This window comes from Diadema antillarum, unplaced genomic scaffold (genome assembly GCF_040938485.1).
Source record: "Diadema antillarum isolate AM-2024a unplaced genomic scaffold, OU_Dant_1.0 seq00000861_RagTag, whole genome shotgun sequence".
Taxonomy (NCBI): domain Eukaryota; kingdom Metazoa; phylum Echinodermata; class Echinoidea; order Diadematoida; family Diadematidae; genus Diadema; species Diadema antillarum.
Genome location: NW_027271731.1, coordinates 1168580 through 1185066, shown reverse-complemented (window position 1 = coordinate 1185066; position 16487 = coordinate 1168580). Strand labels below are relative to the sequence as shown.

The following is a 16487-nucleotide window of genomic DNA, read 5'->3' as shown; positions in this document are numbered from 1 at the left end:
ATTACCTGTGCAGTTCACTCCCGTTATAACGAACGTGGTTATGACGAAATTCCAGTTACAACGATGTAAGAATTCAGGCCCCAACAATATCTGCTCTGTGTTTTTTATTGTTCATTTGTTCAATTATAACAAAATGTCTAAAAACCTGAGGACTTCGTTATAACGGGAATCGACTGTATAAGTGTTATCTGGGTAAAAGAGCATTGTTGGAAGCACCAAAAAACAACAACAACAAACAAACAAACAAACAAACAAACAAACAAACCAAAAACACAGTCTTCTGAACATGACACAAACCTTTTTTATTAATCTTCAAATTGTGCTCTTTGTTGGTTTAAAAAAGAAAAAAAGAAAAAAAAAGAAAGGGGGCTTAATGATCCAAAGCCCAGTCTCTGTTCATTTGTCTGTTGGAAGTGAGTGTTGAGTGTGTGTTTTATAGTGTACATGTGTGTGCAGATAATGGTAAAATCCTTTGAAGAACTATTGCACTGAAAGAAATTTTCAGAAGATGCACAACCATACCACTGCTTATCTATCGCTAAGATACAATGTACACTGTATTCTCACATACAATGTAAATATCATTCCTTTCACAGCAAATCTCAAAAACACATAAGTACTGGAATTTGAAATACATTCAAATAGAGGTAAGTGAAGAGCAAAGTCTCTTTTATTCATCATTGGTATTAAACATTGGTGAATACAGTGACATTTGACTTCACTGTGCCATGAAATGGAAATAAACTTACATAAAATTTCATTCGAATATACATTTTGCGACAGGTATGTGATTTGGACGGAAAGTTAAAGAGCATAACATTTTACAGAGTCAGAAGGTCACCCTTCTTTTGTGCCATGATATACACAATAAAATGAAATCTGATACTAGAGTGGCTTGAAAGATATAGATTTTCACTTACTCCACAACTCAATTCCACATTAAATAAAACATACTTTTTGGTAAGATTAAAAAATGATATATCAATTTTCTTCTTTCTCCCAAGAAGACACATACTAACTATAAGTTATGCCGTCAAGACTTAACAGATATAACAAGGTATCACCCACAGAGGACTTCCTCTTATTAACTAAGTGACTATGCATGTCATTTCATTCAAGCAGACCGAAAACAACTTCTTGTTTATTATCCACTATCCAACCAATCACATTAGTAAGTTACAGTTCCAATTTCTGTCGGTCGACATCGCTTGGACATAAGAGAAGGGAGTAAAATATCATCAGTTGGAAGCCAGAAGGTAAGTGACATCCTGCAACATCTCTGAATTTAGTGACTATCAGATTTCCTGCTGACAACATTGTGCAATAAGTGATGAGCTAATAAGGCACAGAGAGCCTTCATCCTGCGTGGGCTACTAGGTGAAAATGATTAATTGTATTATGTACTAGCAAATATGTGTCATTACACACTGGATTTCGTAAACACATAACTTTTATATCTTTATCGTGCCACAACGGTTGTCATCGCTATTTTGTGTTGTTTGTTTCTTTGCGTGCTTTCAAGACGCGCTACTTAGAAAACAACATTTTTAGTAATGTATTTCATGTCTGCAAGTTACATCAACCTCAACACCACAATCTACATCGGTCAGCATAGTAAGTGTGTGCAACTTTTTGACTGAAATTTATGTGACAGGGCAGGTCTTAAATCCTGCTATATTTCGCTCAACAGTTTACGGCATCTCAACATAACCGTTATGATATTCAACTGCCCCCATAACTGTCAACTAAATTTCACATAAATCTTGTGTTGACTTTACTGTTTGCCTCAAAAGACATCATTTCCAGCTAAAACAGGCGTGCCTCTTCCTGTCTCATATCTTTGAAAATGCTCTCTTCCAATAAAACACGTCCCCATATACCCACCTGCGTACTTTACTCGGGAAGTGGCTGTTCTTGTGTAGCAGTACATACATCTATCGCTGAGACACTAATGCCCTTCATAAAACTGTTTCTTTTTTTTTTCCTTTCTTTCTTTCTTTGTTACCAGGAGAGTTTGTGGTGCAAGCACTCACCATTGAATTCATGCTTACAAGTACATCAAAATAAAAGTCACCTCTGCTATCAGCCTTCCCTAATCTGTCAAGACAGGTGATTTCCTTTCTGGGAAATCATATACGTAACACATGAGTGTTTACATCTCATTACCATGTTCCACCAGCCACTGCCAGTGCAAGGTAGCTTATACTAGGATACAACTGTTACCAATTTAAAGGACATTGTGGAAAATCCAAACATTTGTTACAGGGTAATCAACAATAAGACAGTTATGTTGTGTTCAACTGAAAATATTGCCATTCTAGATACACAATGCAGCAGCATTCATATGTATCAGAGCAGTGGTAACACTCCTGGGCCCCGTTGCAAGAAAGTTGGAATCAATTGCAAATAATTGCTAATTTTGAAACAACCATTCTGATTGGCTCAGGGTCTGCCCTATTAAGAAGACATGCATGCAACAATGATTTTGATTGGCCAGTGACAATCAGTTGCAAGTTGCGTTTAAACGCAAAGTTTCTAGCAACGGGGCCCTGGTCGATATAGCTGACATTGAGTAGGAAGGGAAGGGTGGAAACCTTTCCATAACCATTCAGCCATTTGATATTGTTGCAACTCGCTTTTATTCCTAAATCGCAGCAATAGCTGCATGAGGGTGTTCATCTTTCCAAAGTTTCCAACTCTCAGGCTATTTTGACAATTTTGACAGGTGACTGGAGTAGAACAAATACACAAATAAGTAACCACAATACCCAAAAACCTAAGTAGTGCTGAAGTCTGTTGAAAGACCTTTACATTAGTAGTTTGTGCACAAATGGGAGTGCAAATACAAGTATTGATGCTGTCTACATATGTGCATAGTTCATATGTCTGTGCATCTGCATTTCTCTGTGTTTGTGTATGTTTGTCTGTGTCTGTGTGTCTGTGGGTGTGTATGCGACTATATGAGACGGCTTTTCAATGTGTTCACATGGTCTTGTGTGTGTGTCTGTGTTTGTGTGTGGCTTTATGCTACATGTCAAGGTCAGGCTTTGTCAGTCTTCTCTGGTTCCAGGAAGGCCAGTAGCCAGGTGAGGATCTTGCCCTCCTTGATCCAGTCCCCATAGCTAGGATCAAAGAGCTGCTCTATGCAGTGGATGTTGGCCAGCCTCACCTCAAATGGAATCTGGTTTATCAGAAAAATAACAATAACAACAACAAAAAAAGGAAACACAAAGTTAGAGAGGCTGATATATTTCTAATATTCAAGAATTTGAATACAACTGGAGAGAAATAACAAAGACATAAGCTGCCATGTAACATATATGTACAGGTAGACTACACAGACTGTGTACAATGATGGGCCTTATTGACTGCAACGTTCACTACATGGTTGACCAACAACTACTGCTGTTATAGAAGCTGGAATTGCAAATTCATGTAAGGAAAGTAATCTACTTGACAATATCAGTCAATCCTCTTGAAGCACTTTGCTTACAAAACCAGAAGAAGCAATCTCAAATATGTCTGCTAAAAACAGTGCAACTACAAGTTTATATCAGTAACAGAATTTATAATCCATCACTTCTGATACAAAACAGTGGCAATAGGCATACTTAGGGAATATGTGACTACATTAAAATGCAGCACACACACTAAGAAGAATCGTTGACTACATGTAATTCTCCTCAGAATGGGTACATGTTATGAGGAATGAAGAAAAATTGTGGAAAGAAAGGGAAAAGAGGTCATTCTCTGATTCTTGTTTTTTTGTGTTTTTTTGTTTTTTGCCTGACTATGGTGCAATAACATCATGTTTGCATGAGTGATATTTTTTCATTTTTCTTTTTCCCTCAGTAGGGTAGAGTGAATTTTGTGTGTTTTTAATGCAGCAAAAAGTCAAAGCATAAAGTATTGTTGCATATTACATGCAAACAAATTTCCACCCTATAATTTCCACGCCTGTGTACTGTCTTGTAAAAAGCAGAAAAATGTTCATACTGCAAAACATGCCCACTTTAAAAGCACTCAGTAGCCCTGTAATCATGGGAGATACTTACATTGTAGCCTGGTTTAGGTTCAAAGTCCTCTTTTCCAAGGAGAAGTTGTTCTATCGTCAGACAGCATTGCTTCAGGAGAGCCTTCAAAAGTGTACACAAAAACAAAAATGTGTTATCAACAGCTGAAACCCATCAATCACAGCACCTCATGCACATGACAAATTCAGGGTCTTTCAGTGAAAAAGAGTATGGCGCATTCGATCTAATTATCCATTATGATAAGCTGCTAATATGATATAATCTGTTACGCCATGAAGATGGGCAAAGTAATAAATTCTCACTGTGTCTTTCCATTGGAATATGGATTTAATTCAAAGACTATGCATCACTCTTACACATTACTAAGAATACTTATTTTTTACATTTTATACTGACTTCACGTCCAAAGATTTATTACACTATGAATGCCAGTTGCAGTGCAATACGGTAATTGAAAACAATGCACCAAAGTATTGTAAACCAAACTATAATTATCAGTAGAGGAACAGAGTCTACCTAACTTTAAAGAGCATCATCTAGAATATACTGCAGTGATTGCCGCCTACCTCCAAGTCTTCGTCCTTCTTGACCTTGGCCGAGAGCTGGGCGATGCGATGCGTCCGCTTTGACTTCCTGCTGCCGGGTTTGCTGCCCCCTCCTCCCGGGGTGCCTGGGGAGCCAGGGGTGCCCTGAGCACTGCCCACAGGGGTGCTGGGGGGCTTGGGCTGGTCAGTCAGGGAGATCTCGGCCCGCTGCCGCACCACGGCCAGCTTGTCATGGAGCTCGGTGAGCTGGGAGAGGGAGACAGTGGTCTGACCGATGACCGGAGCCTGAAGCTGACCTGTGAGACAAGAGATCACCATATAGAATGGTCATCTATCACTTAATGTGTTTGTGCACTGAGCTACAACTTGCCCAGCTTTTACATCAACATTGATTTAATTCTCCCCCTGCAAAAGAAAGAACAAACAAAAACAACAAAAATAAATAAATAAAATGGTCCTAAGTACACCATACTAGGCCACTGAAATACAATAGGAAAGAAAGGGATCTCTACTCACTGATAATTGATTTCTGAGCAAATGCACAAAAATGCCACATATTGAAGAAAGCAGAAAATTTTTTTTGAAGAATTTGATGTCAGGGAGAAGAAACGCTTCATGTTTGCTTAACACTGGAGTTCTTCACACGCTAATTATTCCTAAAATGTTTCAAAGGCATAGCACATTAAGGTCTCAATAACTGGGTATCTTTTTATAAAGTGAGATTCTTACCTGTCTTTGCCTTGGTCCCCTCCTTTCCAGTGGGCTGGCTGACGGAGTAGAGCAAGACCACCCCCTTCCCCTTGTCACCATCCGCTGCCCCCACCCTGATGTCATCGTAGCAGGGCTGGTACCACTGGAGGCACAGCTCCCTCTCCTTGGCCCCCACCAGAAGTTTCTCCGCGTTCCGCCCCTGCACTGCCTGCCCCGTGGGCTCTGCGATGATCGGCAGGGTGTACGCGTTCTCTGTGTACACCACTGTTGGGATTACCAGTGCCCCATCTTTAGATGGGACGGAGGAGGAGGAGGAGGAGGAGGAGAGGGGTTGGAGGATGCTGGTGGGAGGGGAGATGGCCAGGCAGGAGGTGGCAAACACCGGTAGGTTGTCGGTGAGGAAGGTCATCATGGCCTGCAGGCGCAGCGAGGCGTGGCTGCTCAGGAAGGGTGTGCGTACAATCTCCAGGTTGGAGCCCGTGTCCATGCCACTGTGGTCCACAAAGCCAAGGTCAAAGTTGGCTGCAAGGTTGCCAGCATTCACCTTATGGGAGCAAAGCATAGGTGGTGTAGGAAAGAACTCAAATGGAGTCATGAACTATGCTTGTACAGTCAAACCTGCCTTAGCGGTCACCTGTCTAACGCGGCCACCGGCCACAAATTTTTTTTCCCCACGGTAGATTTTAACCTGTCTATAACGGCCACAGACTCGATGGAGCTGTAGCCGAGCCGATACATTCAGCATGTTTTTCTGCTTTGTAGCCGTGCCAGTCATTCATTGGCAACATTCAGTAAACGCCACTGCTGCATTCATCACTTATTCAGTCATAATACAAATGCAATGCACTAGTGTTAAGCTTTCTTCACGACTGTACACATGCTACTGTGCAATAATTTGATAAACACCGGCATTGTTCAATGCATGAAACACACCGTGCATACGTATACACACACATATAGGCCTACGTGTAAGTACTTATGGATGTATACAACGATGATACATGTACATGTAGGCAATGCACACACAAGTTGGATAACCTGTCTATAGCGGCCACCTGTCTATAACAGCCACTCTTCGTCTCTCTTGGCTGGTCGCTATAGACAGGTATGACTGTATTTCAATACATTGTGATCACTGTAACAAAATACAAACAAAACTGATGACAGAGCAGTACTCCACTAGAGAAATGCAAACAACAGCAATAACAGTCTAGCAACTGAAAGCAAATCACATGTAACTGAACTCAAATTATGCTACACACAAGTCTTCCCCTTACATATATTGTGTATCAGAAACAAACATATCATGCTTAGGAGTACTAATGTTTTGCTGCTGAAATTCATTTTTCAGAGGAAACAAAACAGATAGATTACACCTACTGGTGATGCAATCCCACTGTCTCCCAGGGCCAGGGAATCCAGGTTACACATTCTCTGCAGGATGGCTGTGTAGGCCAGGAGGTGGACCCATGTCAGGGAGATCTTGGCATCCTGGGGTTCCTTGTTGACCCCTCCCACACCAAGGGTGCTACCACCACCACCACCGCCACCACCGGCGGTATCACTGGCGCCGCCCTGGCTCTGCCTATCTGCGTCCACCACTTCTTCCACCGGCTCCAGGGCCTGGTTGTTGGTGAAGGAGGTTGCAGGAGGGGGTGTAATTGCAGCCACACCCTCACCTGCAGGTCGGAATCAAAGCCAGACGTAAATGTTTCAATGGTGATCGAATGAGACTGGTAACGGACTTGTCTCTTTTTCTCCCTTTTGCATCACAGAATACATGAGCAGTGAGTCACAAATAACATCTATTAATTCACAAGTGATAAATTGAAATCATAAGTTTTTTATAGCACTGAATAACTGTAATGCTTGATAGTTAGGTCACATTTTCTTTGAAAACCCTTTTAAGACGTTGGTGAAAATCATGTAAAAGCTACAATAAAATACCACATACTGAATATCCTGATTGACATTTTTGTAAATCCAGTGCAGTAACTGATGAAGATTATTGAGAGTTGTTTCATACTGAGTAATGTTCAAAAATGGAATGCGAGGTCTACAGAACAGCAATATAATGTGAAAAGACACTGATTAATTGTATCTTTAGCAAAGGTTTAGGCCAATGGTATCACCACTGTCGATTACTCATCTACGTACCCCCCAAATCTCCAAACAGGTCTTGCTTGATGCAAGCAGTCAGCTGACCCTTAACCTTATCCGTCAAGGTGAGGGAGGTCAGACTTGGGTCGCCAATCAGCAGAGCCTGTGTGCGCTGAGCCAGGGCGATGGCCGTGGCGCATCGGAGAGCGAACCAGGCTGCCTGTCTCTCGCTCTGTCGATCCTTGATGAAGTTCAGCCGCTCCTCCTCCCGCTTGGACGGAGTCTTGCTGGCAGCGGCTGTGCCCAGGGTAGACTTCTTGGCCGAGGATGGAGTCTGGAATCGGCGAAAAAATACATTCACTGCGACACTGTTTCAAGAGTTAACTATGACTTGCAGAGCAAAAAAAAACAAAAAGCTAATAATAATGACAAAAAATTAAAAATAGAATGTAAACTTGGATTAAAGCAAATATCAAGAGATAAGGTTGAGTATTGAGCCTAATGTAGCATTAAAAACATTATTGATATTACTATTAACCCGCTAAAGACAGACTGATTTTGCTACAACATGCATTTCCCGTAGACACCTGCCCGAATATACTCGGGACTCGTCTTCAACGGGTTAATGAAGACATCAATATTTTGGTTGGTGTTGATGTTGATATTGTATACTATTGATATCAATGCTGGTATTTTACTTGCTTCATTGGGTCATTTTGTAAGCACATTAAACTTAAGCTCTGATCTATCATCACTGCTATCACTACTACAACTATTACTGTGATTGCGCGTGACTAATTCTCCTGCAATACTTCCACTTATTCTATTTCTATTGCCATTGTAGGGGTTGTGATTCATTTCAAACGAGTGTTCTATGGGGCCATCTTTTTTTTACAGACTAGTCGGCCAATTCTCACCCTGACTTTCTTCTTGGTGCTGGAGGGCTTGGAGAGACTCGGGGCCTTGTCCTGGGGCGGCTCTGGGGGAGGCACTGGTGGTTCAGGCTGCTGGCTGCTGGCCAGGTACACCATGGCCATTTCAACATACGCCTGCCGAATGAGTCTGGGGGTCAGAAGGAATCGAACACACAGTGAAGATTAAGTTTTCTCTCTTCTTGTATGCATGCAATGCCACCTTCTGTTTGCCATTTTAAACAAATGAACAATACATGAAACAGTAATTTCATATCTTATCTACAAAATTCTAAAAACTGCCCTTAGGGAAACGGAGATTATGCTATGTGAGATTGCAATGTTATGATAAGGCTTGTATACTATTTTTATGGTAAGGATGAAAAGTATTTGAAGATACAGTTGAACCTCTCGTATCCGGACAAGTCGGGACCGGGGCTCATCCGGATAAGGGATTTGGCCGGATACGGGAGACTCAATGCTTTATACATATGTACATAATATACATACACATGTACAGTAGCCCATTGTAGTACCACATGTAGTAATGTGTATACTGCAACCCTTTCATTGTTACACTCAGTAACAGACCCCAAAATAGAGGTTCGTGTTTGCAAGAATGAAATCATTTTCTTTTATAAATTCTTGGGATTATTTACCTAAATAACTATTAAGAAATGTATCAAGTATATGTAATTCATGTGTGTTTGTGTAGGAGTTCTCAAGGAGTTGGGAATCCCCCTTTCCTCCCGTAATTATTTTTTTAAAAAAATCACAGCGAGATTGCGTCCGTATAATAGAGAGATCCGGATAAAGGGAGGCCGGATAAGAGACGTTCAACTGTACTTTAAAATAAAATTAAAAGACAGAATAAGATTACACAAGCACTAGTTTATGATGCATACAATCCTATTTGAGTTAAGAGCATGCTTGAGTTCTTTTTTCCCTGTCACTCTATATGCCACACAGATTTAACAATTTGGACGAATTTGGACGAATAGTGTGAATACACTCACTCAAACAATAAACCATAAAAAAAGGTGAATAATAGTGTGGGATGAAAAAAATAAATATATCAAATACAAGGGTGAACATGAGATTAAGAAGAGCTAACCAAATAAAAAAGACTACTTATAGGTGTGCATAGATGGTCGCACTCACCCAAGATCTTGATTGGCTGCCATGCTGGTAGTAATGGCCTCCATCAGGGTTGCTCCCACGGTCCTGGCGGGGCAGTCCCGGGCCCCTCCTCGCTGGTGCAGCTGCCTCTGGACCTTGCCCAGCTGCAGCAGTATCTCGGCCATCACGGCGCCCTCTCTGACAACGCAGACACGGCACAGCTCCAGGGCCGTGCCCAGCACGCCGGCGACCACGGCCCACGCCTTCAGGGGGCCCTCCTTTGGAACATTCCTGGGGTACACACAGTGAGAAGTGATATGACAGTTATTGAAATGATAACCAGTAATTGTTACTACACTCTTCTCCTATCTACAGGCACCTTCCAATATATCAAAAGTCCTTGATACAATAACAAAAGTTGCTATACTGAAATTTCATTAGAGCTGAATAATAAAGTATTCAAAGATTTATAGACAATAACTCTTGGACCTGAATTTTTACTTCATTTTCACAAGAGATTCGTTATAACCACGTTCGTTATAAAGGGAGTGCAATCTATTACTGTTGCAAATGGTGGTGCACAAGAATCTGCATTTTACGTGACTAAAAATAAATTGTTTTTATGGTTTTTCCAATGCTCTGAAATGAAAGAGGAAATGGGACTTTGGTAATCAATGTGCAATGGTGAAATCTTTAAATGCTTTCATTAGAGTTCCACTTAATCCAAAAAATTACCAAGTTACAAGTTAAGAAATCCTTATGAAAGAGTCCATGCTGAAAGCATATAGTATGCCAGCTACAACGTATTACCACCTCACACAACAAAGCTAAAGAGACACACTCTAAGCTCTGGTGTGAAAAATGATACATGTAATACAAAAAGTGAGGTTCAGTTTTGGTTTTGACATTACTTTTTGGGTTTGGCCTCTCCTGCCTGCGTAGCCAGCCTGGCTAGGGCGTGTCCGATCCTGAGCTTGATCTTGGCCAAGTAGAGGAGGTGGGGAAGGTAGAGGTTCTGCAGGGGTGCGGTGGGGGCAGAGAGCTCTGGGTAGATGGTGTGCCGAGAGACGGAATCACCCAGCAGCTTGATCTGAATGAATGAATGAAACAATTTATCAATGAATGCGATGATAATCATTGTATATGTTTACAGTCATACTCAGAGAGAAAAGAAAAGAAAACAGCAACCAGAAAAAAATCATGAATGCCGGTCAAGTCTGACCCCTTTGAAGATACAGATAGAAAGAAATTGAATACAAGATGGGAAGATGTTAGGAGAGACAGGCACAACAGAATATTTTTGTTTTCTCTCTCCCATCCCCGTCTTCTTCTAGCATTTCAATAACCACTTTTAAACAATACATGAATTTTGCAAAATCAAAATGCTGCATTGCACAATACCAAACACCATGCACAGTTCTGTGTATTTTTCCCCTAGTCAACAGTTTAATGATGACATATATATTCATATTCTGGGTACAGGTCAGAGTTTTATATTTCATGAAAAGACAAAAAATAGTGAATCAAACTTATTTCCACAAAATTTGTGCAGTGTATTTGTATAAAGGCACAAATTATTGTGGCATGAAGTGGGCTCCATTGCATCCATACTAACATCCCCCATTCAAATATGATAAAGAACGTTCGCTCTATGATGTATTCTAAGAAGTGACTCTGCAAGAGTACTTGCAACAATAGGCACAAACATACAGAAAATGCAACAGTACAGGTAAACATTACAGATGTACAATTTGTTTGATGCCATACATGTAATATCGAAACTGCCCATAACTTTTGCAGTTGCAAAAGCACAGAGTCAGTTGAAGAGGTTCACTGATAGAATATGACGACTCCATTGGCAGACACACGTCTGACACTAAAACACAGACACCCTGGGTGTCATCACTATACTGATGACTAGTGTCCTGTACTAGTAATGGTCACTGACCTGGTGTAGGAGTAGCCCCTGTGTCTCCATGTAGGACTGCAGGAGATGACCGGTGATGGGTCGGCCGTGCTTCTGCTGGAAGCTCTGGGCAGTCAGGGCCTCCAGGTCGGTCAGCTGCACTTTGGCCAGGATGACCAGGAGGCTGGCCGGCGGCGACAGCGTCTGCTGACCACTCAGCAGGGACACCAATTCCTGGTGAGGACACGGGCGCAGAAAAAAAAGATGATGATTAATGGAAATGCCAGAAAGCTTCTGTAGTGTTGCCAGTGCAGTGCTAACCACCATTCTCTTCTCTGTGTGAAGTGTCTAAGACATGCCAGAGTACTATGGAGTCCAATTATGACACATTTTGGGAGTCTTCTCTCTGATCCTTTTCTTTTTTTTAAAGAGATCAGCAAACATACTCTTGTGAAAACCATGTTCAAAAGTGCACTTCAGCAGCAACAATGAAACAAGGCAAGTTGTAATTGCTCAAAGCATCTACAAATCACAATTTCAAAGCAATTCTCTTTTTTTTTTCTTCCAAAGCAATGACATTTCTTAATACAATTAATATATAAAGTGAAGATTCATTTGTGATGATCAAATAAAGCAATGCATTATGATTACAAAATTATATTCATAAATCTAGTGATACCATGCAAATATTTTGCAAGATTAAAAAAGCAAAGAATGAAAGCCATTGATGCAAGTGATGAGGCTGCAGTGCTGATGATGTACTGCAGGAGTTGTTCCACGAAGCACCCTCTCCCCTAGGCTGCTGGTTACCTTGAGGGTGTGCTGGACATCGTCCAGTGAGCGTCCCTCCTGTAGGTCCAGCAAGGCTCCCTGCATCAGGAACTCTGCCTGCATCTCAACGTCCCCGCAGGCCTCAGCCTCCATCAGGCCCTGCATGCAGTATTGGCGGCACTCACCAACTTCCCCTGCACCACTGGCTCCTGTGCGGATGAAAACGAGAGAGTGAGCGGTAAGCAGCGATTGACATTGCTGGCTGGCAGTAGGTTGGTTTTACAGGCAGGTGCCCTCACAAATAATGCACAAGATTGATAAATTTACCACTAGCCACTTATCCCTAACCTTTGTTGTATATCTTCCCTCATTTTTTCCTTGCACATATAAAAAGATCAAACTGTCAATCTAGACCTTGCACACAGTGTATATATTTATCTATATATCAGTTGTATTATATCTACATAGGGCCTATATATTTCTATACGACACTGTTGATAACGAATATCATCCTTTTCTTTTTATCATTAATTTCTTTCTCCTTCGTCTTTGCTTTTCTCTTTATCTAATCATTATCATTACTTTTTGCCATGTTATTATTATAAAATTACAATCATTGGTATTTTGTTATTATTTGCATAGTTATTAATACATCATTACTATGGCTTTAAAATTATCATCAGTAGAAGTTAGTATCTGATCACTTATTATCATATTAATTAATGTAAGTTGTCATCAACTCCACCAACATTTTTGTTATTATCAACATCTTCACCATCATCATAATTCAAACTGTAACAACAAACTGCCACAGCCCAACATGTACTGACCTGGAAGGACTCCCATGCCCCTGATCTGGCCCATGAGGCACTTGACCAGGGCAAGGCGGCAGTCCAGCCACAGCCGGGCGTCCAGCCGGGACCGGCTCTGGAAGTTCTGGTACTGGTACTGGGTGGGGGCGTCGCAGCTAGCGTCCATCTGGGAGTGGAAGAGGGTGGAGGACAGCTTCATCCGACTACCCTTCATGGAAGATGGTCTGTAGTGGATTACAAAGGGGAAGAGAAATCAATGACGAGGAAGATTTTTTAACATATCACAGTAGGCTGCAGAGTTCACTCTTAGTATGATTTTAACTACTCTTTGCACTTTCATTAATGTTTGCATTCACTATATGTCAATTCACCTTCTATTTATCATTCTAATGTGCATCCTATAGGAGAGAGAAAAAACAAAACAAAAAGAAGTCATTTTGGACCTTCTTGAATGTGAAGCAGTAAAAACTAGAGAAGCACTCTGAGAGGGCAGACCTCCGCCAAGCATTCAGCTCATTTCCACCACCACTGATCTTGTTCTGTCATAGCGGATCAGTGATTTCCACCCATACGTACTTATAGCACTGTGCGCTGAAAGCCGCCCAATTTCCCAATATAGAAACCTTTGTTACGTCATAAACTCTCAGCTGCACAGCACACCTCGCCCTGGCAGAAACTAGAGCACACACTTTAGTGCGCGCATGCAAACCTCATATGCGTGCAGCCTGAACTCCCAAGTTCATTGAACCTACCTGCCAAAATATCAAAAATCCTTTATAAATTCCACCCAAATTTTCGGATCACTACCAAAAATTAATCGTTTGTTACTTGTGTCGTTCTCAACCTTTCCTTCAAGTTTCATCCCAATCTTGCACACGGACAAACTAACTAACTAACTAACTAACGAACAAACCAACGGTAATGAAAACATAACCTCCTCCCTTGGCGGAAGTAATAAAGGTAATCATTTATGACAGATATGTGGAATCATCCCACAAGATTAGCTAAATCAGCCTTTTCTCTCACTGTGTTAGACACATAAGAATTACAATCTTTCCCAAATAGCATAGACAAGCTAATCACATTGAGTCATTGATAGCTGCACTGAGACTGTAATCTGATAGCCAAAAGCAATTTGAAGTGGTCTGTTTTATTCCACCTGCATTCATCACTTTAATCATGGAAAACAGTTAAAGGGATAAGCTTGATTTCAGATGATGATAATAATAGTGACCGTGTTAATCTTGTGATGCTCTGAGTGCTTTCTAATCTATTATTTTGCTGGTCACTGGAATGAAAGTCATCATCAGTGCACTCATCCCTGCGGAACAACATTCCAGGCAGTTTGCCACTGTCATAGTGCACAAATGTCAAATCCAATCCATGTAACACTCAACTTCCCTACTGGGTACCCATTTAATAAATCTGGAAGTAGAGGAGTGTTGTGGACAATGTTTATCTGCGTCAGGACTGAAACCATTTGAGTTTCTCACCTGCGAGGCGAGATGGATTTCCTAGTTTCCTTGAAGATGGGGCTGGCCTGGATGTCACTGAGAGCCGAGAGGACGACCTTTGACCCCGTCAGTGGCAGGTGGTACTCCCTCAAGATGGCCGCCTGCTCCAGCTTGGCTAGCACCACCAGCTCCAGCTCCGAGGCTGACAGGCTTCTTGCATCTGTCGAGGGTCAAAGGTTATCACAGAATACGGTAACAGATCTTGGTGGCCATGTGCTAGCAGAATGGAATTATCATCAGATGTGTGGGAAACAAATTTTCTTCGAATTTGCAAGACATGGCAAATGCTTACTATTCATAATCTAGGCTGCTTCACTAGTAGTCGCTTCACAACTAGCATGGTCAACAGTATGCATTCTACAGTCAGATTTGTGTACTCTAACATCAGTCCACTTAAAGAACAAACAAACTTTTAAATTCAATATTTGAAACAACTTGTACAGGTTGTCTTTTGAAGATGGTACATGTATGTAACTACTGCATCTGTTTAAAAAAAAGACAGCAGCACTTAGAATCACATCTCTACAGTGAGCTATGTAGGCTTCAGAAGCAATCAAAATCATCAGTATAATTAAAGCAAGTGAATCACAGGGAGTTTTAAATAGTCACCATCATGCAAGTACTGCAGTGGAGTGTGCAATTGCTGAAACTTACAGTGCTCCTGAAGGACTTCAACCATGAGTTTGAGGACTTCATCAGCTGTGTCTAGCAGTGTGCCCTGTGGTGTGGGAGAGATCAGAAAGTTTGTGTTATGCACATATCTATATTTGCAGATATTTCACATCAACAGACATGTGTGATTGCATCAGTTATGTACAATGTCAAAAATATGGTGTCACTATGTTAATATGCTAATAAACCACTATCATGGGGGGAAAGGAGGTAAATCAATTAAATGTTAGAAATAACACTTCTATCCGGACTGTACTAATTTCATTTACTGTCACTCCAACAGTTCAATTCAATGTGTACTTCAAGCACAAATACCAGATATGCCTCCAAAAGATAAGGAATATAGGAGAGTGGAAGTGGTCTACAAAATGACTAGCTGGGAAAATTCAATATTATCACATACCTTGATTCTCTCCACAGTGAGCATATTGGCCTCATTGGTAAACTTCCTCATGGTGACTTCAGACAGTGGGATGCTGTGGAATGAGTTATCATCTGCACAGGAACAGCAGAGAAAGTTAGAATTAGGCTGGAGATAACTTGCACTATGGAATTAAAATGTGTGATAGCCTGAAAACAAAACAAAACATAAAACCATGAATTTTGGACTTAAAAGTGTCTTTGCACGACCATTTCACACAGTCAGTGAGTTTATCCTGGTGGCCTTTAGAATGTTGACATTCTATGACAAATGCCAACACACAAGTATCACTTATCAAATATTCTTAAAGGAGATCCATTTGCTTTCTGAGTCCTGAGCTACATATAACAAATCACCCAACCTCGCAAGACCATTCTAAATCAAACCCTAACCCTCCCTGTGCAAAGGAGCACAATGGCATGTCTGCTATCTTGACCTTATTTGGCACAGATGTCCTACACTTAATGCTTGATGAGTACCCATTAGGTTATCGCTTAATTGTATCCCCCTGGCCTTCCTTTTGGACTGTGGCATAATTATGCTTTGGGTGAGTTGGATCCAACTTACTTTCTAGTCAAGCCTGGGGGGAGGGGGGAGGAAGGGGAGGTAGCATATGTACATTTATGTGCATGAGCACAAAATAGGTTAAAACTTCTATCAGGGTTTTTTGCCTGGCCTAAACAACTACCTAATTTGGGCAAAGCAATCACAGAGTCATTGAATGGAATGATTACGAGAAGAAACATCTGTAACAGACAAGTAACTTCTAAAAGGAGCTGAAATAACTTTAAAGGTAATAGTTCTAGGTTGTATTGCATGACTCAATCAAGTGTATGGCTAAGGGATGACATAATGCACCAACTATTTATAACACATTTACTAGACAGGACAAAACTCATATGGAATGCATAATGATATTTTGCAGAATATACTCAGCAAATGCAATGTATACAGCACTATCTTCTAATCAA

The 16487-nt window shown here is 41.1% G+C and overlaps 1 protein-coding gene across 1 annotated transcript in view; it reads right to left on the bottom strand.

Moving 5' to 3' along the window:
• Window positions 1-3040: 3040 nt before the first annotated feature.
• LOC139740561 (cilia- and flagella-associated protein 54-like) overlaps window positions 3041-16487 on the bottom strand; it is a 63355-nt gene continuing 49908 nt past the window's right edge. The window contains exons 49-64 of the mRNA XM_071651146.1: window positions 15499-15590; window positions 15078-15141; window positions 14403-14583; window positions 12928-13133; window positions 12137-12306; window positions 11369-11560; window positions 10332-10510; window positions 9463-9711; window positions 8308-8452; window positions 7448-7724; window positions 6844-6969; window positions 6671-6801; window positions 5309-5834; window positions 4601-4875; window positions 4056-4136; window positions 3041-3181 (exon numbers count right to left, since the gene is read on the bottom strand). Coding sequence (XP_071507247.1) covers window positions 3041-3181; window positions 4056-4136; window positions 4601-4875; window positions 5309-5834; window positions 6671-6801; window positions 6844-6969; window positions 7448-7724; window positions 8308-8452; window positions 9463-9711; window positions 10332-10510; window positions 11369-11560; window positions 12137-12306; window positions 12928-13133; window positions 14403-14583; window positions 15078-15141; window positions 15499-15590 — 3035 coding nt within the window. The remainder of the gene's footprint in view (window positions 3182-4055; window positions 4137-4600; window positions 4876-5308; window positions 5835-6670; window positions 6802-6843; window positions 6970-7447; window positions 7725-8307; window positions 8453-9462; window positions 9712-10331; window positions 10511-11368; window positions 11561-12136; window positions 12307-12927; window positions 13134-14402; window positions 14584-15077; window positions 15142-15498; window positions 15591-16487) is intronic.